Source organism: Lottia gigantea, assembly GCF_000327385.1.
Source record: "Lottia gigantea unplaced genomic scaffold LOTGIsca_95, whole genome shotgun sequence".
In the NCBI taxonomy this organism is placed as follows: domain Eukaryota; kingdom Metazoa; phylum Mollusca; class Gastropoda; family Lottiidae; genus Lottia; species Lottia gigantea.
The window spans coordinates 562395-587218 of NW_008711088.1; the positions used below are offsets into that span (position 1 = coordinate 562395).

Consider the following 24824-nt stretch of genomic DNA (forward strand, 5'->3'; position numbering starts at 1 on the left):
ATTTAGAAAACCTCTTTACAATCCCTTTTAAAGGAAGATAACTTTTAAACTTTAAAACAGCGATTTTTAATAACAAGTTATTCTCCGTTTTATTTGTTGTTTTATGAAGATTTCAAATCTAAAAATTTAGGAAATTAACAAACAAGGAAGAAAGACAAAGCGACTTGAGCAGGTTTTGATCACGAGTCAGTCGATAATTAATGCAATGTTTTTGTTTTTTTTTTAGCACTTATAATTGATATATTTCCTCATATGAACAGTTCATTAGCTGCTACTAATGTTTTGCCAAAGGGTTGTTTTAGATTCCAGGTTTCGTTTGAGTATTCGGTTCGTTAATACTTGGTTTATCTATCCATTGCTAACTGCGTCTTATACCTTGTCTACAATAGTCACGTTTCATGTATCTTCACAATGCCAAGCCATTGCTAACTGCGTCTTATACCTTGTCTACAATAGTCACCTTTCTTGTATCACATCTTTACAATGTCATACTTCGTCTTATGCCTTGAATGCAATAGCCAACTTTCTTTTATCACGGAAAGCAGCGATTTGATTGTACCCTAGAGAATACAGATATTTCAGACGTTCCACTAAAAAATCTCACAATAAACTTTAAGATGTTTCGTCAAAAAATCTCATGACAATCTTTAAGATGTTTCGTCAAAAAATCTCATGACAATCTTTAAGATGTTTCGTCAAAAAATTCCATGACAATCTATAAGATGTTTCGTCAAAAAATTCCATGACAATCTATAAGATGTTTCGTCAAAAAATTCCATGACAATCTATAAGATGTTTCGTCAAAAAATTCCATGACAATCTATAAGATGTTTTTCAAAAATTTCACGACTTTCTGTCAAAAAATGTCACAACTGACTTTCTTTTAGATATTTCGTCAAAAATTCTCAAGAAATTCTACAAACTGGGCCAACGAAGATGGTGAACGTCATACATTGTAGAATCAGGACAGTGGCATCAACCTACTCATTTTTTTATTTTCAGTTGTCGAGGAATTGATCTTTATAGTACACAGCCTGTATTTAGACTGCAGCGTGGTGATAATAGCTCGGGGATATTTTCTGATATTTGTCAGATTTCTATTTGGAAGAAATTAAAGAGATTGTAAAGAGATTTTCTAAATTTTTTATGTGTATCAGAGACACTGATAGCATCAATTTACACCATTCTAATTTTCAATCAGACGTCTGTGGTTCTTGTTAAAGAGATTGTAAAGAGGTTTTCTATATTTTTTATGTGTATCAGAGACACTGATAGCATCAATTTACATCATTCTAATTTTCAATCAGATGTCTGTGGTTCCTGCAATTCCGCTAAGACTAAATGTTTTATGACGTTACTCATTGCGAATATAACTTATCACATAAGATCCTTCGTGATTAGTGATCAAACATTAAGTCTTTGTTAAATAGCAGGAACCACAGACATCTGATTGAAAATAGAATCTCTTTAACTTAGCATGCAATATGATGGGAGCTGACAGCCTCGGGTTGGATGAGTGACATTTCATATATTACTTACGTCATCACGCCGGTTTAAATACTGACTCTTCCAGAGATGTTTGAGAATGAGAGTGTAGCAGACGACTATGATTATTAACGGGACTACGTAGGTTGTCAGGACAACAATAATTGACGACAGGCTGAGTACATATTCGTCATCCATCAGGCAATAAACACCAGAGTCAGGAACGACAACTTGGCGGTAGAAAATCAAATAAGGTACACAAACCATTAGAGATGCTGAAAATATAAAAAGCAAAAAGTTAGAAAAAACGATAGAAAAGGATAATGACATTCAAGTTGGTTAAAGGAAATGGTTCGCCATTTTCGGCTATTGATTTGAGTCTTAAATATATGTAAATAGTCTTCAGAAGTACTACAAATGTACGAAAATCACATAATTCCTTTAAAACCCAGTATCAAGACCCTTAATCCCAATTTCTAAATAAAGTGTCTGCTCCACCCTAGGCCTGTACATTTAGGAGAATTAAACCCTCCCATTCCCGAAATCAAACTAGGAATTTCTTATAGATGTCTTTTCTACATATGGCAGAGTCTCGTGAAAAGACGAGTTGTCGTTTTAACTTTCAAACGCAGATGATTCTAGATACACATGGATTTGAAGGTTCAAATTTCGACGGTGAGCTGTGAACACTATTACTGACAGGGAGAAACTGGGTTGAAAAATCTGAAGGTATTATCTCAACCTATGCTAGGATTGAACCCTGGACCTTCAGGTTAGCGAGCAAGCGTCTACCTCACTGACAGGGGGAAACTGGGTTGAAAAATTTGAAGGTATTATCTTGACCTATGCTTGGATTGAACCCTGGACCTTCAGGTTAGCGAGCAAGCGTCTAACTCACTGAGCCACCACGGCTCCCTATCGACAAAGGAGCTAGATTGAAGGTATTATCTCAACCTATGTCGTGATTGAAATCCAGTAAGCATCATTGTGATCAAGTTATTGATCCTATTCACGGCTGCAGAATTCCGTCAAGATTTATAAAAAACGTAATTGAGTTTCTGTTTTTACAGAAATATAAAACTCATTCAGAAATACTCTTATCTCTATTGTCATATCAAGTTAAATAGACAAATCAAAGGAATAATTACAACGATTTATAACCCGTAGTACTTTTTAAAATTGAAATAGAAATATAGTTTCGCTTGCAATCAAAACAGTTGCTGTCAAGAGGTTGACCAAGGGTAAAAGGATCCTTGTGAACCTAAATTGTTATCCTTGTAAAATCATTACCAAGAGGTTTGACCAAGAACCATCTGGTAGAAAGGATCATTGTGAACCTAAGGTATTATCCTTGTAAAATCATTACCAAGAGGTTTGACCAAGAACCATCTGGTAGAAAGGATCCTTGTGAATCTAAGTTATTATCCTTGTAAAATCAATACCAAGAGGTTTGACCAAGGATCAGCTGGTAGAAAGGATCCTTGTGAACCTAAGTTGTTATCCTTGTAAAATCATTACCAAGAGGTTTGATCAAGAACCAGCTGGTAGAAAGGATCCTTGTGAACCTAAATTGTTATCCTTGTAAAATCATTACCAAGAGGTTTGACCAAGAACCAGCTGGTAGAAAGGATCCTTGTGAACTTAAATTGTTATCCTTGTAAAATCAATACCAAGAGGTTTGACCAAGGACCAGCTGGTAGAAAGGATCCTTGTGAACCTAAATTGTTATCCTTGTAAAATCATTACCAAGAGGTTTGACCAAGAACCAGCTGGTAGAAAGGATCCTTGTGAACTTAAGTTGTTATCCTTGTAAAATCAATACCAAGAGGTTTGACCAAGGACCAGCTGGTAGAAAGGATCCTTGTGAACCTAAATTGTTATCCTTGTAAAATCATTACCAAGAGGTTTGACCAAGAACCAGCTGGTAGAAAGGATCCTTGTGAACTTAAGTTGTTATCCTTGTAAAATCAATTCCAAGAGGTTAGACCAAGGACCAGCTGGTAGAAAGGATCCTTGTGAACTTAAGTTGTTATCCTTGTAAAATCATTACCAAGAGGTTTGACCAAGGACCAGCTGGTAGAAAGGATCCTTGTGAACCTAAGTTGTTATCCTTGTAAAATCATTACCAAGAGGTTTGACCAAGGACCAGCTGGTAGAAAGGATCCTTGTGAACCTAAGTTGTTATCCTTGTAAAATCAATACCAAGAGATACATTTTGCTTGGAATTTACTCGATCAAAGCGATTTGAAAATATACGCCTGATTTAGAATTAACTTGGGCAATTTCATTTTAAATCATGTGAACTTCAATTCATTCAAATCATTTTGGTTAAATTGCCAATAACGTTTAGTTTTTGCATCATTAAATTTTATATGATGGCAACGCGTGATTGAAGCCAAATAACTTAAAGGAATTATAAAGAGGTTTTCTAAATTTTTTATGTGTATCAGGGACACTGATAGCATCAATTTACACCATTCTAATTTTCAATCAGATGTCTGTGGTTCTTGTTAAAGAGATTGTAAAGAGGTTTTCTAGATTTTTTATGTGTATCAGAGACACTGATAGTATCAATTTACACCATTCTAATTTTCAATCAGATGTCTGTGGTTCCTGCAATTCGACTAAAACTAAGTGTTTGATGATGTCACTAATCGCAAAATATGCTTTATCACCTTTGTGTATAATGACGTCAGCAAACATTTAGTTTTAATGGAGTTACTGGAACCACAGACATCTGAGTTAGACGTATATTGGCTAAATCAAGGGCAATAACTCAATAATCACTTAAAGAAGATTATTAAACCCACTGACAAAAAAAACGTTGAAAACTAAAACGAAATTTTAAAAATAGATTTCAAGATTTGAAATTCAATCAAGCAATGAAGGTCGATTTACAACTTTTTGAAATAATTTTCATTATAATCTGTAAGGAACGTTATCAAGAAAGCAGTTACTCATAGAAACAGTTTAAAATTCGGGACTCTGAGACGACGTGATAAGACAAATTCTATATGATGGGCGTCAAACAGGCTTACATCATCTTCACAATGTCAAGCTATTATTACGACCTGCTTCTGCAATAGCCACCTTTCTTGTATCACATCTTGTAGTTTGTAATGGCTTGGCATTGTGAAGATGAAGTTTGTAATAGCTTGACATTGTGAAGATGAAGTTTGTAATAGCTTGACATTGTGAAGATGAAGTTGGTAATAGCTTGACATTGTGAAGATGAAGTTTGTAATAGCTTGACATTGTGAAGATGAAGTTTGTAATAGCTTGACAATGTTAAGATGAAGTTAGTAATAGCTTGACATTGTGAAGATGAAGTTTGTAATAGCTTGACATTGTGAAGATGAAGTTTGTAATAGCTTGACATTACGAAGATGAAGTTGGTAATAGCTTGACATTGTGAAGATGAAGTTTGTAATAGCTTGACATTGTTAAGATGAAGTTAGTAATAGCTTGACATTGTGAAGATGAAGTTTGTAATAGCTTGACATTGTGAAGATGAAGTTTGTTATAACTTGACATTGTGAAGATGAAGTTTGTAATAGTTTGACATTGTGAAGATGAAGTTTGTAATAGCTTGACATTGTGAAGATGAAGTTTGTTATAACTTGACATTGTGAAGATGAAGTTTGTTATAACTTGACATTGTGAAGATGAAGTTTGTAATAGCTTGACATTGTGAAGATGAAGTTTGTAATAGCTTGACATTACGAAGATGAAGTTTGTAATAGCTTGACATTGTGAAGATGAAGTTTGTAGTAGCTTGACATTGTTAAGATGAAGTTAGTAATAGCTTGACATTGTGAAGATGAAGTTTGTAATAGCTTGACATTGTGAAGATGAAGTTTGTTATAACTTGACATTGTGAAGATGTAGTTTGTAATAGCTTGACATTGTGAAGATGTAGTTTGTAATAGCTTGACATTGTGAAGATGAATAAACCAAGGACTAACGATCCGAATTGCAAAACGAATCTCTGTAAATACACGAATAGCGCCTCGGAACTTTTGTTTTAACAGTTTTCTAAACAGTATTTTGACAACTGGAAAGAAATACTTTTTCATCGATGTTCTGGATTTAAAGACACAGTGCGTCTTTTTTCTTTGGCCAATCGTACCTTTAACCTTCGTCTCAGAAACCGGAATTTTTTTCGCTAAGCCAATCAGTTTAGTGTCAAAATTTGAGCCGTCAAATCCATGTATTGTGTCCAGAATTATCCAGAAGTGTCTAGAATATGAAAGTTAAAAAGACGAGTCGTCTTTTCTTGAGACGAGATATATAGAAAAGACATCTATAGAAATAGTGAGTAAAATTCCTAGTTTGAGATATTTTTGAAGGAATTATGAGATTTTTGTACATTTCTAGTATTTCTGAAGACTATTTACATATATTCAACACTCAAATCAACCAAGCCAAGGACCATGTATACTGTATTGTTGTATTTTTAAAGGAATTATGTGATTTTCCTACATTTCTATTATTTCTGAAGACTATTTACATATATTCAAGACTCAAATCAACACCCGAAAATGTCCCTTTAAACTGTACAAAAATAAAGCGATTACATCTAATCAAGAACGACGAATTAACTTTCTAGCCCCCGGCTTAAAAAATACTCGCTTTTCTCTCGTCATAGTTTAAGTTGGCATTTAATCTCAGATTAGTCTTTTATTATCACGAATTACAGCCTTTCGCTTTTGGGTGTGATTTCAGATAAAACTGCAAATCGACAGATTGTCATCTTCACAATGTCATCGTCTTATACCTTGACTGCAGTAGCCACCTTTCTTGTATGACATCTTCACAATGTCAATATATTACAAACTCCGTCTTATACCTTGACTGCAGTAGCCACCTTTCTTGTATTACACAATGTCATCGTAGTACAAACTGCGTCTTATACCTTGACTACAATAGTCACCTTTCTTATATCTTCACAATATCTAACTATTACAAACTTCATCTTATACCTTGACTTCAATATTCACCTTCAATAGTATCGCATCTTCACAATGTCAAGCTATTACGTACTTCATCTTATACCTTGACTACAATAGCCACCTTTCTTGTATCTTCACGATGGCAAGCCATTACAAACTTCATCTTATACCTTGACCGCAATAGCCACCTTTCTTGTATTACACAACGTATTGTCAACGAACTACGAGATGCGTCTAATACTTCGACTGTAATAGTCACCTTTCTTGTGTCACATCTTCACTTGTAATACTTTGACGTTGTGAAGATGACAGATTTTATGCTTGGAACTACACAAAAATTAAATTAACTCCGAGGCGATATAGAAAATTTATTGATTTAAATGGCCCGGTGCATTCGATTGTGATTTTTCAAGTTTGAGCATTTGTCTGGCAAAAGAACTTAAAAAACAACGAAAAATAAAGAGTCTATGTTTGTCCCCATGTGTTGAATGTTAGACAGGACCATGTCACCTTGGTGTATTGGATCTAATTCTGACCCATGTAAAATAAAGAGTTTATGTTTGTCCCCATGGACTGAATGTTAGACAGGACCATGTCACCTTGGTGTATTGGACCTAATTCTGACCCATGTAAAATAAAGAGTCTATGTTTGTCTCCATGTGTTGAATGTTAGACAGGACCATGTCACCTTGGTGTATTGGACCTAATTCTGACCCATGTAAAATAAAGAGTCTATGTTTGTCTCCATGGACTGAATGGTGTATTGCACCTAATTCTGACCCATGTAAAATAAAGAGTCTATGTTTGTCCCCATGTGTTGAATGTTAGACAGGATCATGTCACCTTGGTGTATTGAACCTACTTCTGACCGATGTAAAATAAAGAGTCTATGTTTGTCCCCATGTGTTGAATGTTAGACAGGACCATGTCACCTTGGTGTATTGGATCTAATTCTGACCCATGTAAAATAAAGAGTCTATGTTTGTCTCCATGTGTTGAATGTTAGACAGGACCATGTCACCTTGGTGTATTGGACCTAATTCTGACCCATGTAAAATAAAGAGTCTATGTTTGTTCCCATGGACTGGATGTTAGACTGGACCATGTCACCTTGGTGTATTGGACCTAATTCTGACCCATGTAAAATAAAGAGTCTATGTTTGTCTCCATGTGTTGAATGTTAGACAGGACCATGTCACCTTGGTGTATTGGATCTAATTCTGACCCATGTAAAATAAAGAGTCTATGTTTGTTCCCATGGACTGGATGTTAGACTGGACCATATCACCTTGGTGTATTGGATCTAATTCTGACCCATGTAAAATATAGAGTTTATTATTTTTGTCATTACGTGAATATAAATTGCTATTTTCGGTCTTGTTCATGCTAGAAACCATTAAAACTCGGTAATTATTTGGTCTAATATCATGATTATTAGTTGTACAAAAGATTGTTCTGTAATTGCATAGTGTTCTAGAGATATATTTAAATAGCATCAATTTACATCATTCTAATTTTCAATCAGACGTCTGTGGTTCTTGTTAAAGAGATTGTAAAAAGGTTTTCTATATTTTTTATGTGTATCAGGGACACTGATAGTATCAATTTACACCATTCCAATTTTCAATCAGACGTCTGTGGTTCTTGTTAAAGAGATTGTAAAGAGGTTTTCTTAATTCTATTATGTGTATCAGGGACACTGATAGCATCAATTTACATCATTCTAATTTTCAATCAGACGTCTGTGGTTCTTGTTAAAGAGATTGTAAAGAGGTTTTCTTAATTTTTTTATGTGTATCAGGGACACTGATAGCATCAATTTACACCATTCCAATTTTCAATCAGACGTCTGTGGTTCTTGTTAAAGAGATTGTAAAGAGGTTTTCTAAATTTTTTATGTGTATCAGAGACACTGATAGCATCAATTTACATCATTCTAATTTTCAATCAGACGTCTGTGGTTCTTGTTAAAGAGATTGTAAAGAGGTTTTCTTAATTTTTTTATGTGCATCAGGGACACTGATATCATCAATTTACACCATTCCAATTTTCAATCAGACGTCTGTGGTTCTTGTTAAAGAGATTGTTCCTGCAATTCCACTTCAAAAATAAGTGTTTTATGACGTCATTACTGCAAAAGCTGTTATTACTTTATAGGCAACGTTTGCTATAGTGACATCATTTCCGGTAAAGCATTGGTATAATAACAAGAACTCAAAAAGACTAATAGGAGCTGTATGCTTGTCTCTTGGACGGCTATATTGTATTGTTTTGTGAGAAACCCTGAATAACAACATGTTTCAGGTTCTATTTTAGTTGTCTGAAGATTGCATAGCGTGAAACACTGAGTAACAACATGTTTCAGGTTCTGTTTTAGTTGTCTGAAGATCACATAGCGTAAAACTCTGAGTAACAACATGTTTCAGGTTCTGTTTTAATATTTCTATCATAAGGAATCTATATAGAAATGAATATTGTCTAAAGCAGTCAGAAGAACACAGAATATTTTTTCCTTGCTCGTATAAAAAAAACACGGAATCCACAAAGTGCAATGTCCTGAAGACAAAACAAGCCAACGAAATGTTATGTCGAGTTAACTGAACTTAAAACCATAAAACAGAGTTATCAGTGAAACGTTGCTTGGAGTAGTAGCAGTACTTTTAAAACGTAAGTTGATGATAAAATCAGAAGTAGAATTTGATTAGGAGGTAAGGTAGTTTTGTCTCATTAGGGTAATTTCAGGCAATCATTCTACAACCTTTCAATGTCGCTTGCCACTCATATTTGTCAAATCTATAACAATTACAGAACAATTTGAGTTGTAAAACCATCTTGATAATATCCGCTACCAGAGGTTTCTAGCCGTGGCCCGAGGGTAAATTATACAGAATAAGAGAAAGTGTTCTTAATGATTTAACCCTGCAGTATTAAGGCTGCCAATCGTCGAGTAATACCTTACAGTAGGGTTGTAGAAATATCTTCAAATTTCAGTTCATTTATAAAGTTACTATCAATTCCTCAAATATACACGATTTTCAAACCAATTTACCATTTTCTGAAATGATTTTGCTGATTGGCTGTATTGGCTGGCGTACAATCCAATCAAGTGATTGTATTCTGTAATACCAGAGAGGTGGCTATTGCAGTCAAGGTATAAGAAACAGTTCACAATAGCTTGACATTGTGAAGATGAAGTTTGTAATAGCTTGACATTGTGAAGATGAAGTTTGTAAGAACTTGACAATGTGAAGATGAAGTTTGTAATAGTTTAACATTATGAAGATGAAGTTTGTAATAGCTTGACATTGTGAAGATGAAGTTTGTAATAACGTGACATTGTGAAGATGAAGTTTGTAATAGCTTGACATTGTGAAGATGAAGTTCGTAATAGTTTAACATTATGAAGATGAAGTTTGTAATAGCTTGACATTGTGAAGATGAAGTTTGTAATAGCTTGACATTGTGAAGATGAAGTTTGTAATAGCTTGACATTGTGAAGATGAAGTTTATAATAGCTTGACATTGTGAAGATGAAGTTTGTAATAGCTTGACATTGTGAAGATGAAGTTTGTAATAGTAGCTTGACATTGTGAAGATGAAGTTTGTAATAGCTTGACATTGTGAAGATGAAGTTTGTTATAGCTTGACATTGTGAAGATGAAGTTTGTAATAGCTTGACATTGTGAAGATGAAGTTTGTAATAGCTTGACATTGTGAAGATGAAGTTTGTAATAGCTTGACATTGTGAAGATGAAGTTTGTAATAACTTGACATTGTGAAGATGTAGTTTGTAATAGCTTGACATTGTGAAGATGTAGTTAGTAATAGCTTGACATTATGAAGATGAAGTTTGTTATAGCTTGACATTGTAAAGATGAAGTTTGTTATAGCTTGACATTGTGAAGATGAAGTTTGTAATAGCTTGACATTGTGAAGATGTAGTTGGTAATAGCTTGACATTGTGAAGATGAAGTTTGTTATAGCTTGACATTGTGAAGATGAAGTTTGTTATAGCTTGACATTGTGAAGATGAAGTTTGTTATAGCTTGACATTGTGAAGTTGAAGTTTGTAATAGCTTGACATTGTGAAGATGAAGTTTGTATAAGAATTATAATTGTTTATAGAAGATAACTGTAAACTGACATCGTTTCAATGAAAATAAAAGTTGAAGATTTATATGGTTAAACTCTAGACGAATTAATTGAAAAATTGAAATTTCACAAACATTGATATAGCTTGAAACCTCGAGGGGAAATTCTGAACGTAATAGAATTTATCTTAAAGAGATTGTAAAAAGGTTTTCTAAAAATTTTTATGTGTATCAGGGACACTGATAACATCAATTTACACCATTCTAATTTTCAATCAGACGTCTGGTGTTCATGCAATTCCACTAAAACACACTAAGTGACGTCACTCATCCCGAAGAGCCTTATGAACACTTAGTTTTAGTGGAATCGCAGGAACCACAGACATCTGATTGAAGATTAGAATGGTGTAAATTTATTCTATCAGTGCCCCTGATACATATAAAAATTTAGAAAAACTTTTCTCAATCTCTTTAAGTTTGGAAGCGGCGGTCGATAATTTTGAGATATCATACAGCGCTGTAATCACCCCCTCCTTTATCTGTCGGGGATAATATTACAGGAACAAATATATAATTTCGGAGACATGTCGAGCTATTTTGATAAATAAAAAATGTACATATTGACACGACTCGCGAATTTCGATCACCAAAACGATTTACTTTTGTATCATTTTGAATAAAAAAGTCATTAAAAGTCTATGGTTCATTCTCCAGTGCTCACGAAATCTCGTAATATATTTTATAATCTCGTACCCTATATCATAGAGGTCGCGGCCTGTTTTTTGGAATTGGAAATGCGAGTAGGACAGGTGCGCCATTTTTTTGACCAATCGAAACTTAGTCTCAGAAACAGGAATTCTTTAGCTAAACTAATCAGTAATAGTGTTCACAGTTCACTGTCGAAATTTAAGCCTTCAAATCCATGTGTGTCCAGAATTATCTACGTTTGAATGTTAAAATGACGACTCATCTTTTTCTTGAGACTCTGCCATATATAGAAAAGACATCTATAGAAATAGGAAAGGAAATTGAGATATTTTTGAAGGAATTATGTGATTTTGGTACATTTCTAGTATTTCTGAAGACTATTTATATATATTCAAGACTGAAATCAACGCCCCAAAATAGAGAACCTATCCCTGTAAGGAGAAATACGAAAATGGAAAAGCAGCCGTTGACTAGCTGTCGTTTACTAGTTGTCGTTTACTAGCTGTCGTTTGCTGGCTGTCGTTTACTAGCTGTCGTTGACTGGTTCTAAGGAGTGATTTAAAAATTTTAAAGCAGTCGTTGACTAGCTGTCACATATTAGCTGTCGTTGAATGGTTCTAACAAGTGATTAGAAAATTGAAAAGCGTTCGTTGACTTGCTGTCGTTGACTGGTTCTAAGGAGTTGACTAGCTGTGGTCTACTAGATGTCGTTGACTCGTTTAAACGAGTGATTTGAAAAGGGAAAAGCAGTCGTTGACTTGCTGTTGTTTACTAGCTGTTGTTGACTTGTTTAAACGAGTGATTTGAAAAGGGAAAAGCGGTCGTTGACTTGCTGTTGTTTACTAGCTGTTGTTGACTTGTTTAAACGAGTGATTTGAAAAGGGAAAAGCGGTCGTTGACTTGCTGTTGTTTACTAGCTGTTGTTGACTTGTTTAAACGAGTGATTTGAAAAGGGAAAAGCGGTCGTTGACTTGCTGTTGTTTACTAGCTGTTGTTGACTTGTTTAAACGAGTGATTTGAAAAGGGAAAAGCGGTCGTTGACTTGCTGTTGTTTACTAGCTGTTGTTGACTTGTTTAAACGAGTGATTTGAAAAGGGAAAAGCGGTCGTTGACTTGCTGTTGTTTATTAGATGTCGTTGACTGATATTAAATCAAAACGCCAAATCCTCTCATTATAAGATCTGTGTTGAAATTGTTTCTGTTTTTAAACACAGATTTATCAAATTGTACCCTCGATCTAAAACCATTCTTGTTGTTTGTTTTTTTTCAATAATACCGATAGATTGAATGATCTTTGTTCTTCCGACAGAAGAACATCTTGTCTTTATACTATGTGATACATTTCCGACCGAATTAGATCTCATCTGCTATAATTGAACTGAAAATCCAAAGATCACGATCCGATAGTTACATTTAATTCCGAGACGGATTAACGTAATCCCAAAATATCTACCTAACCTTAATCCCTTAATTTTTAATCTAAAACCGTATTTAATCTTAATCCGAATATATATACCAGACAAAACTTTTAATGGATCAGAATGATCAAAATTAGGCTAATTCTGTATTGTCGGCGAATTGAAATAAATTACAGATTTAAGTTTAATATAGGTAATTAGTTGGGCACATTCCCTGAGTTTTATTATAAAAATACCAACCGGATTAAGGTCTAAGTTATAATATTAATGAATTATTCACATAAGTTTGATATAGGTAATTAATTGAACACATTCCGTGAGTTTTATTATAAAAATACCAAACGGATTAATATCTTCGTCTATTAATGATGTATTCTTCTTTAATTTTCCTTGAGCCTAAAGATTCATCAGAAAAGATCAATATTTTGACTTAATATTAATTAATTTTATTTTCTATAAGTTTAATTCAAATCTTGATAATATTAAAAGTAAAATTTCGTACATTTTCCTGAGTTTTATTACAAAAATACCAACCGGATTAATGTCTTCGTGTATTAATGATATATTCACGTTATTATCATAATTATAACTTAATAATAATTAATTTTATTTTCTATAATTTTAATTCGGTTCTTAATCATATAAAAAATACAAATTTTGTACATTTCCCTGAGTTTTACGACGTCTCTATCCCTCTATCACTCAATAGCAGTGTTTCGATAGTAGTGTTATTCAACGTTTACTTATAGTGAAATTGCAAGAACCACAGAGTTCCGCTGTTCTGGCAAAATTTCCTTCATTTCACTCTGCATGGCATTGCCCGTCTTCATTAGCCCACATGGTACAGAAAAACAGGACGTCCATTCATTTCATTTTCTGCAACTTGCAACTTGCAACTTTCGCTACATAGACGTAACGTGCAACTTTCGATACGTGGATGTAACTTGCAACTTTCGCTACATGGACGTAACGTGCAACTTTCGATACATGGATGTAACGTGCAACTTTCGCTACATGGACGTAACTTGCAACTTTCGCTACATGGACGTAACTTGCAATTTTCGCTACATGGACGTAACTTGCAACTTGCTGCAACTTGCAGCTACATGGACGTAACTACACGGCCAGTGGCCACATCTAAGCATTATGTAGCTGTCGCCTTTTTCTTTCGCAACAATATAATTCTAGAGAAAAGTGTAATAAATCATTTGATAAAATTACTGTTTCTTCGTTAAAGGTTGAACAATAACTTGTAATTTCCTTATAGAAATTATAGAGGGAAGGCTTCTACAGTTAATGACAAGTTTCTACAGCAAGATTAAAGGGACGTGGGCGCTATTTTTTTGACCAATCATACTTTAATCTCAGAAACCGGATTTTGTTTAGCTAAGCTAATCAGTAATAGTGTTCACAGCTCACTGTCAAAATTTTAGCCTTCAAATCCATGTGTGTCTTGAATTATCTGTTTGAATACTAAAATGACGACTCGTCTTTTCTTGAGACACTGCCATATATAGAAAAAAAACATAAAACATCTACAGACATATTGAGTAAAATTCCTAGTTTGAGACATTTTTGAAGGAATTATGCGATTTTCGTACATTTCTAGTACTTCTGAAGACTATTTACATATATTCAAGACTCAAAACAAACCTCGAAAATGGCACACCCAGCCCTTTTACTTCAAAGATTGTTACTTTATTGAGTCAGTGGTGAAGAATTGATTTCAGACTCGTTTAAACCAAGTTTAAAAATTTTCCATTTTGTGGTCATTCTACGAGGTAGTATACCTTTAAATGATGTAACAAAACTCATTTATTTAGACGATGGTTTCTTGACTTAGTAAATGGTAAAGTATAGATGTCAAATACACGTCTTGTCATGTAATTCATTGGATATTCAACGTTGAGTGAATATTCTATTCTAAGCCGAGACTCAAACTGTCTTTTCTCTCGTTTCAATACTTATACATCAAGATAAATAGACGTTTCTGAATGTTTAAAATTCTTAAGTGCTTGTATATCAAATATCTATTGGTCCGTTGGGAAACGGAATAGGGAAATGGGTGTGGTGTTTTTAAGGAAAAGGGATGGGAATGTATGCAGAAAGGGGGAGGGGGGCGGGGTATATTAGGATGGTGTTTCGGGGATCACGATAAATCCATAAATAAATGTTTACAAATGTAAAGTTTTTGCTAATGAAATATGTATTGGTCAGTTGGGAAAACGAAAGAGGTGGACAAGAAATAGACCCGTAGCTAGAATTGATTGTTCGGAGGGAAGTAATATATCTGGAGGGCCAAGGAATATATCTGGAGGACAAGTAATATATCCAGAGGGACAAGTAATATATCCGGAGGGACAAGTAATATATCTAGAGGGACAAGTAATATATCTGGAGGGGCAAGTAATATATCTGGAGGGCGAAGTAATATATCTGGAGGGACAAGTAATATATCTGGAGAGACAAGTAATATATCTGGAGAAGCAAGTAATATATCTGAAGGGACAAGTAATATATCTGAAGGGACAAGTAATGTATCTGGAGGGACAAGTAATATATCTGGAGAAGCAAGTAATATATCTGGAGGGGCACACAATATATCTGGAGGGCCAAGGAATATATCTGGAGGACAAGTAATATATCCAGAGGGACAAGTAATATATCCGGAGGGACAAGTAATATATCTGGAGGGACAAGTACTATATCAGGAGGGACAAGTAATATATCTGGAGGGGCAAGTAATATATCTGGAGGGGCAAGTAATATATCTGGAGGGACAAGTAATATATCTGGAGGGGCAAGTAATATATCTGGAGGGACAGGTGAAATATCTGGAGGGGCAAGTAATATATCAAGAGGGACAGGTGATGTATCTGGAGGGACAGGTGATATATCTGGAGGGGCAAGTAATATATCAAGAGGGACAGGTGATATATCTGGAGGGGTAAGAAATATATCTGGAGGAGCAAGTAGTCAAAATTGTTTCATTAGAGCAATCCTTTTTTCCGGGAGCCTTCTTGCCCCTTGTAACTGTTGATGAAAACGAGTTATCCAGTGCACCCAATTGCCAAGATTTGCTTGGCTAGTAAGTCCGTTCTGGAGAACTATTAAGTCAAACAGTACACGGATAGCAATATTCAGTTAATCAAATTGCGTGGTTGAGTTGAAGTAGAGGTTGATAACAAATTGGTTCTGTCTTCAAAACGACTTGCAAGTCAGTTAAATATTCTGTAAATAGAATACTGCCAATCAAAACCTCAAATTCATTATTTACTTCCACAGAAACTGAGAGTAGAACGCTGAGTTAGAAATGTATCCGATAGAAAATAGTTCGATAGTCCGATCTCTTGTGAAAGGGGGAGGGAGGATTGTTGCTCATTGGACAGTGAGTAAGTGCTCAGTGGGTGCTGCAGTGGCTCAGTGTGCAATGAGCATATTTTGTCAAAACAGCGGCATTCGCCTGCTCATTTTCGATTTCCTGTCAGCCCCTCCTGAATCACTGACAGGGGGAAACTGGGTTGAAAAATCTGAAGGTATTATCTTGACCTATGCTGGGATTGGACCCTGGACCTTCAGATTAGCGAGCAAGCATCTAACTCACTGACAGGGGGAAACCAGGTTGAAAAATCTGAAGGTATTATCTTGACCTATGCTAGGATTGGACCCTGGACTTTCAGGTTAGCGTGCAAGCATCTAACTCACTGAGCCACCTCGCAAAACAAACTCTGGTACTTCATTGCGAAATTAGAGGAGGTCGTCTAGATCAGCTGGGGCGTTTTCTTCTGTAAATATTCGCCTCTCTCCGTTCAACACACCGACTCTATCGGAATAATAATACTGACGAACTATAACTGATCTGATAGATTGTGACTGTGTTTGTTTTTAATCTTGGAGGCCACCACAATCTGACAGAACATATATCCTTCAACCCATTAACACAAAGGATACTTTAAATGATTACGAAAAAAAAATGGTGGTTGTGGATTCTTATCTCGGTCGGCATGTGAAATCAACGCCAAAAGGTTTGACCAAGGACCAGCTGGTAGAAAAGATCCTTGTGAACCTAAGTTGTTATCCTTCTAAAATCAATGCCAAAAGATTTGACCAAGGACCAGCTGGTATAAAGGATCCTTGTAAACCTAAGTTGTTATCCTTGTAAAATCAATACCAAGAGGTTTGGTGAAGGACCAGCTGGTAGAAAGGATCCTTGTGAATCTAAGTTGTTCTCTTTGTAAAATCAATGCCAGGAGCTGGTAATTTTTTATGCTTGACCAAAGTTATGCCCTCTGATTGATAGTTTGGCGTCACAAAAGCATTTACTCAGGACGAGTTTCGTACTACAGGGAAATAAAAGATCTGTAAGTACTTTTTGCCGTGATAAGGAAGCCTGTAAACGTATAATTCGATGTCATCGTATTTCAGATGAACCCCACGTATTAAGAGTAATTAATGTAAATCAGATAATACGAAGCCTTATTGTAACAGTGCTTCAAGCTGATTACAGACGATGAAATATAATTCGGGAACATTAGCGAGGAGTGAATTAGTCCAAAATCTTTCTGACTCGAACAAAATGAATGGAGTTTTACGTCCTACTTTTCTGCATGAAGAAAGGCAACACCATGCAGTGTGCAATGAAGGAAATTTTGCCAGGACAGCAGTATTAACCTACTCTTTTTCAATTTCCAACTGTCAAGGGATCTTTAACATGCACAGTCTATAGCACACGAGCCTCGTTTTATTGTCCCATCTGAACAACTAGACACTTTTTCCATGTCAGCCCCTACTACCTACATCACTGACAGGGGAAAACTAGGTTGAACTTGCTGATTCGAGCCACTGATAGATATTTTGGTATTTAGCGAAACGCTTACCTAGTCTCTGATAGATAATTAATTTTTAAACAACACTAAATGTTTAGCCTTCTATCGATAGATAGAAATTATAACGGTTTCGTTTGGGTTTGCAAATCCAACAGCTCCTAAAAAAGCCGCCATAAGAACCTAGCCTCTGATAAGATATTCTACCTTACCTATTTCGATGTTTTGAGCTACAGGAAATTAACTGTGGAAAACGTAATAAGGTCAGTATAACCAGTTAGAAATACAAGTTGAATGATTTCAAACATCGACTCCCGGATCGCAGAAAAACAGATTTAGATCATAATACAGGAATAATATGAATATACTTTTAATTCAATACATCAACGCTTTCATTAGATATTACATCCGACACATGGTTACAATAATACACCAGAATTTAAAGGCATTGTAAAGAGGTTTTCTAAATTTTTTATGTGTATCAGAGACACTGGTATCATCAATTTACACCATTCTAATTTTCAATCAGATGTCTGTGGTTCTTGTTAAAGAGATTGTAAAGAGGTTTTCTAAATTTTTTATGTGTATCAGAGACACTGATAGCATCAATTTACACCATTCTAATTTTCAATCAGACGTCTGTGGTTCTTGTTAAAGAGATTGTAAAGAGGTTTTCTAAATTTTTTATGTGTATCAGAGACACTGATAGCATCAATTTACACCATTCTAATTTTCAATCAGATGTCTGTGGTTCTTGTAAAAGAGATTGTAAAGAGGTTTTCTTAATTTTACTGGTTTGGTTTTTGGGTTCGGTTTGTTAGTATATGGTTTATTATTTGCCCCAATTTCATGACATCTAAGTTACATAACTGCCTTACTTTTTATATTGTCGTAAATATAATTATGATCTCAAACACTCAAAGTATTTGTAAAGTAACACTGAGTTATTGCCCTTGATCAACCTAATGATACATCAGTTATACTTGTCACTTTGTTCAAGTTAGTGATTTCTAGAGAGACGTTGTTAGAAACTTGTTATTTGAATTTTCAATATCACTTGAGGAATTTAATATCACTTGAGTGTACGTCATTTGTATTAAATCATTGGTTTCCAACCTTTTTCAGACTTCACACGCCTAAAGCAATCATCTGGCCCCCGTTTCACTAAGTTACGTAAGTCTATGATCTGAAGGGAACGATCTCTGGAAACTCTCTCCTTTCATTCTTATTAATTGTAAATACATCCTGTCAATTAAAAACTAATTGTCGGCGTTTTTCTAACATTAGATCAGTCACCAAAACGTACTTACGCCTGCTTGTAGTTGACGTGGGATTTAGGCGACATATTTAGGAATGTCTAAAAGCTTGTTAGATCACAACGGAGACTAAAAAAACAGCAAAAAGAGACAAAATTGAGATCTATTGGGTGTTGTCCTTCCCATTTGCCTAATCCAGTGAAGAAAAGTAGGACTTCATTTCATCTAATGGTCTAATCAATCAAGTTTATTGATCAGATCGGAAACAGTTTGACGAGGAAATATAATTTGTAACAGCTCAGTTAACCGATCTGTCATCAGGATTTTTTAACTCTACAAGTGACACTAAGATTTCCAATTTGTTCAAAAAAGGAAAGGATTAATCAAATATGACAAGAGCCATTTTTTATCTTCAAAACAGGAGAGTAGCTTTGTTTAAACTTAATGTTCTAATGAACAATGTTGTTAATATTCTCAAGCTAGGTGACGGGTGCGCCAATTTTCGGGGGTTGATTTAAGTCTTGAATATATGTAAATAATCTTCAGAAATACTAGAAATGTAAGAAAATCACATAATTCCCTTGAAAATACAACAATACACTATACATGGTCCTTGGTTTGGTTGATTTGAGTCTTGAATATATGTAAATAGTCTTCAGGAGTACTAGAAATGTACGAAATTCACATAATTCCTTCAAAAATACAACAATACACTATACATGGTCCTTGGCTTGGTTGATTTGAGTCTTGAATATATGTAAATTGTCTTCAGAAATACTAGAAATGTACCAAAATCACATAATTCCTTTAAAAATACAACAATACACTATACATGGTCCTTGGCTTGGTTGATTTAAGTCTTGAATATATGTAAATAGTCTTCAGAAATACTAGAAATGTAAGAAAATCACATAATTCCTTAAAAATACAACAATACACAATACATGGTCCTTGGTTTGGTTGATTTGAGTCTTGAATATATGTAAATAGTCTTCAGAAATACTAGAAATGTACAAAAATCACATAATTCCTTTAAAAATACAACGATACACTATACATGGTCCTTGGCTTGGTTGATTTGAGTCTTGAATATATGTAAATAGTCTTCAGAAATACTAGAAATGTACCAAAATCACACAATTTTCTATTTCTATAGATGTCTTTTCTATATATGGCAGTGTCTCAAGAAAAGACGAGTTGTCATTTTAACTTTCAAACGTAGATAATTCTGGACACATATGGATTTTAAGGCTGAAATTTTGACAGTGAGCTATGAACACTATTACTGATTAGCTTAACTAAAAAATTCCTGTTTGTGAGACTGGAGTATGATTGGTATCTAGAAGACCCAACCTGGCGGTATATGATAAACCATAATTAACCCTAATGTTCAATTTACGATGCTCACAAGAGTGTTCTACCTTCAACTAAAGGTATAATAATGTATTATTATTTACTCGTTGTATAAATCAAGTAGGAAGTTAAACAGTTTAGTAAAGAGTTATATATCAACTGGTATATTAGTATGATATATGGGGTGTCAGTTGGGATTTATAATGTCATTGGAAACTGTCATATCCACCAGAGAATCTAAAATATCTAGGCAGGTCTCAGATCAATTCTCAGGAATTTTACGCAACAAATCATCGATTTTTATAGTCTGATCGTGTTGTTTCACAATTTGTCTTGAAATTTGATATAGATTCTTGTTCATATCACGCTTAATCTTTATAGATCAGGGGTTTTAAACCTGCGGGTAATTTTGAAATTTTTTAGGGGTGAGGCGCTTTATAGCATAAATAAACCAAGTACTAGCGAAACCAAACTCGAAATCTAAAACAACATATTGGTGAAACATTGGTAGCAGCTAATGAATAAATAAACCAAGTACTAATGATCCAAACAACAAAACAAAACCCACAATCCAAAACAACATATTGGTGAAACATTGGTAGCAGCTAATGAACTTTTCATATGAGGAAGTATATCAATTATAAGTGAGTAAGTATTTCATAATAAAAAGTGGTATCAGGTGTCTAGAAGAGTAAGCATACCCTGCCTGGTACAAAACTGCTCACATGAGGAAGTATATCAATTATAAGTGAGGAAGTATATCAATTATAAGTGAGGAAGTATATCAATTATAAGTGAGTATCATGTGTCTAGAAGAGTAAGCATACCCTGCCTGGTACAAAACTGCTCACATGAGGAAGTATATCAATTATAAGTGAGGAAGTATATCAATTATAAGGGAGGAAGTATATCAATTTTAAGTGAGTATCATGTGTCTAGAAGAGTAAGCATACCCTGTCCGGCACCACACTCGCAACTTGATAAACATCTTTGTGGGCGTGAGACGATATGGGTCCGAACGTGTCGTTATATGATGGTAATATAATTTTTTCAGAACTGGCTACAGATGTTTTATAAATAATGCAATAAAAAATGTCATATATATTTAATTATGAATATCAGAGAGGGGGAATAACAACAAGATTCGGGAGAATATCAAGTGATATTTTCTAGATAATTTAATTATCATGTATTGTCAACTCTCATCTTCCCTGTCATGGCTGTCTACAAATGTGTTGAATATTAAGCTTGGATTATATCACAAAACACTTATTTAACGATATTTAGTCCTCGTCAATCTTTCAGCTGACAGAATGAGATTGTCATTTTTATCAAATATCGCCCGAAAACAAGGACAACAGTAAATATTGAGATGACTATACAGATAGCTGAAATTGAGCTCTATCAGCTGGTTAAGTAAATATTTAGATGACTATACAGAAAGCTGAAATTGAGCTCTATCAGCTGGTAAAGTAAATATTTAGATGACTATACAGATAGCTGAAATTGAGCTCTATCAGCTGGTAAAGTAAATATTTAGATGACTATACAGATAGCTGAAATTGAGCTCTATCAGCTGGTAAAGTAAATATTTAGATGACTATACAGATAGCTGAAATTGAGCTCTATCAGCTGGTAAAGTAAATATTTTGATGAATATAAACCTTGATGAAAATATGTCGATCTGTTGAGAAAAAGAAAAAATAAATTTAAAAAAGCTCTTTGATATTATCTCGCTAAATTCACATCACAATCAGATTATTTTTACATCTTTAATTTCATGGTTTGAAACAGTGTTTACTTCAAACAGAATCTAAAAATTTAATACTGTCAAAAATATTTTATTCAAAGGAGTATTCCGCTTTTTGTAAAAAAAAACTCATTATCAAAAACGTTGTAAATTATACCTGAAAATATTTCTAAAGTATGTTATTTATATCTATGTATCTACTTGATCAAACTGAATTTGTTTTAAAAGGGTTAATTAAAAACGTTGTAAATTACACGTGAAAATATTTCTAAAGTATGTTATTTATATCTATGTATCTTCTTGATCAAACTGAATTTGTTTTAAAAGGGTTAATTAAAAACGTTGTAAATTATACCTGAAAATATTTCTAAAGTATGTTATTTACATCTATGTATCTACTTGATCAAACTGAATTTGTTTTAAAAGGGTTAATTAAAAACGTTGTAAATTATACCTGAAAATATTTCTAAAGTATGTTATTTATATCTATGTATCTATTTGATCAAACTGAATTTGTTTTAAAAGGGTTAATTAAAAACGTTGTAAATTATACCTGAAAATATTTCTAAAGTATGTTATTTATATCTATGTATCTATTTGATCAAACTGAATTTGTTTTAAAAGGGTTAATTAAAAACGTTGTAAATTATACCTGAAAATATTTCTAAAGTATGTTATTTATATCTATGTATCTACTTGATCAAACTGAATTTGTTTTAAAAGGGTTAATTAAAAACGTTGTAAATTATACCTGAAAATATTTCTTAAGTATGTTATTTATATCTATGTATCTACTTGATCAAACTGAATTTGTTTTAAAAGGGTTAATTAAAGACGTCGTAAATTATACCTGAAAATATTTCTAAAGTATGTTATTTATATCTATGTATCTTCTTGATCAAACTGAATTTGTTTTAAAAGGGTTAATTAAAAACGTCGTAAATTATACCTGAAAATATTTCTAAAGTATGTTATTTATATCTATGTATCTTCTTGATCAAACTGAATTTGTTTTAAAAGGGTTAATAAAAAAAAAGTCGTAAATTATACCTGAATATTTTTCCATGTCAGTCCCTCTGACCTGTATCACTGACAGGGGGAAACTGGGTTGAAAAATCTGAGGGTATTATCTCGACCTATGCTAGGATTGACCCCTGGACCTTCAGGTTAGTCAGCAAGTGTCTATCTCACTGACAGGGGGAAACCAGGTTGAATAATCTGAGGGTATTATCTCGACCTATGCTAGGATTGAACCCTGGACCTTCAGGTTAGTGAGCAAGTGTCTATCTCACTGACAGGGGGAAACTGGGTTGAATAATCTGAGGGTATTATCTCGACCTATGCTAGGATTGAACCCTGGACCTTCAGGTTAGTGAGCAAGTGTCTATCTCACTGACAGGGGGAAACCAGGTTGAATAATCTGAGGGTATTATCTCGACCTATGCTAGGATTGAACCCTGGACCTTCAGGTTAGTGAGCAAGTGTCTATCTCACTGACAGGGGGAAACTGGGTTGAATAATCTGAGGGTATTATCTCGACCTATGCTAGGATTGAACCCTGGACCTTCAGGTTAGTGAGCAAGTGTCTATCTCACTGACAGGGGGAAACTGGGTTGAATAATCTGAGGGTATTATCTCGACCTATGCTAGGATTGAACCCTGGACCTTCAGGTTAGTGAGCAAGTGTCTATCTCACTGACAGGGGGAAACCAGGTTGAATAATCTGAGGGTATTATCTCGACCTATGCTAGGATTGAACCCTGGACCTTCAGGTTAGTGAGCAAGTGTCTATCTCACTGACAGGGGGAAACTGGGTTGAATAATCTGAGGGTATTATCTCGACCTATGCTAGGATTGAACCCTGGACCTTCAGGTTAGTGAGCAAGTGTCTATCTCACTGACAGGGGAAAACCAGGTTGAATAATCTGAGGGTATTATCTCGACCTATGCTAGGATTGAACCCTAGACCTTCAGGTTAGCAAGCAAGAATCTAACTCACTGACAGGGGGAAACCAGGTTGAATAAACTGAGGGTATTTTCTCGACCTATGACAGTATCGTTCTACAAGTCGTTATTTAATCTAAACTTTCCATCAAATTACATCCATGTTATATCAATGTCAATTATATTTTGATAACAGAGTTTAAAAAACACTACTTCAATTTACTTTCGATTTGACGTTTCAACTCAGTCGAGAAACATTCGTTTGACGTCACAAAACATAAAATCCAATTAATTGGACGTTTATTTGATATAATTTTTAGGTTTTTAACGGAATATATCATTATTTTTGAAGCCTTATTCTTTAATAAAATTCAAATAGTTGAAACATTAATACGTCACAATTCCAAAGTCAAAAAGAATTCTGTTATGGATCCTTTCTACCAGCTGGTTTTTGATCAAACCTTTTGACATTGACCTTGCCCAGATTATTTAAGAATGAGGTCACTGGGCTGTAGAAGAAGGACGAGATCTTCACAAGCTGAGATTGTATTCTAATGGATTGTGGGTTCATGAAACAAAAAAAGTTTTTGTGGTATATCTCGGTAGACGTTCATCCATCGTAAAAAACAAGGTTTCCGTGTCAGAAGATCACGAAAATACAATATCAATATCAGTCAAGAAACTCGCCATCTTTACAAAATATATTACGAGCTCTGTCTTATACCTTGACTACAATAGTCACCTTTCTTATATCACATCTTTACAAAATATATTACGAGCTCTGTCTTATACCTTGACTACAATAGTCACCTTTCTTATATCACATCTTTACAATGTATATTACGAGCTCTGTCTTATACCTTGACTACAATAGCCACCTTTTTTGTATCACATCTTTACAATGTATATTACGAGCTCTGTCTTATACCTTGACTACAATAGTCACCTTTATTGTATCGCATCTTCACAATGTTTATTACGACCTCTGTCTTATACCTTGACTACAGTAGTCACTTTTCTTCACAATGTATATTACGAACTCTG

General features: G+C 34.4%; 1 protein-coding gene across 1 annotated transcript in view; it reads right to left on the reverse strand.

Annotated features, from left to right (window-relative positions):
• LOTGIDRAFT_51656 (hypothetical protein) overlaps positions 1-24824 on the reverse strand; it is a gene marked incomplete at both ends in the record, with an annotated part of 52837 nt that overhangs the window by 1338 nt on the left and 26675 nt on the right. The window contains one exon of the mRNA XM_009068843.1: positions 1562-1760. Within this exon, the coding sequence (XP_009067091.1) occupies positions 1562-1760 (199 nt within the window). The remainder of the gene's footprint in view (positions 1-1561; positions 1761-24824) is intronic.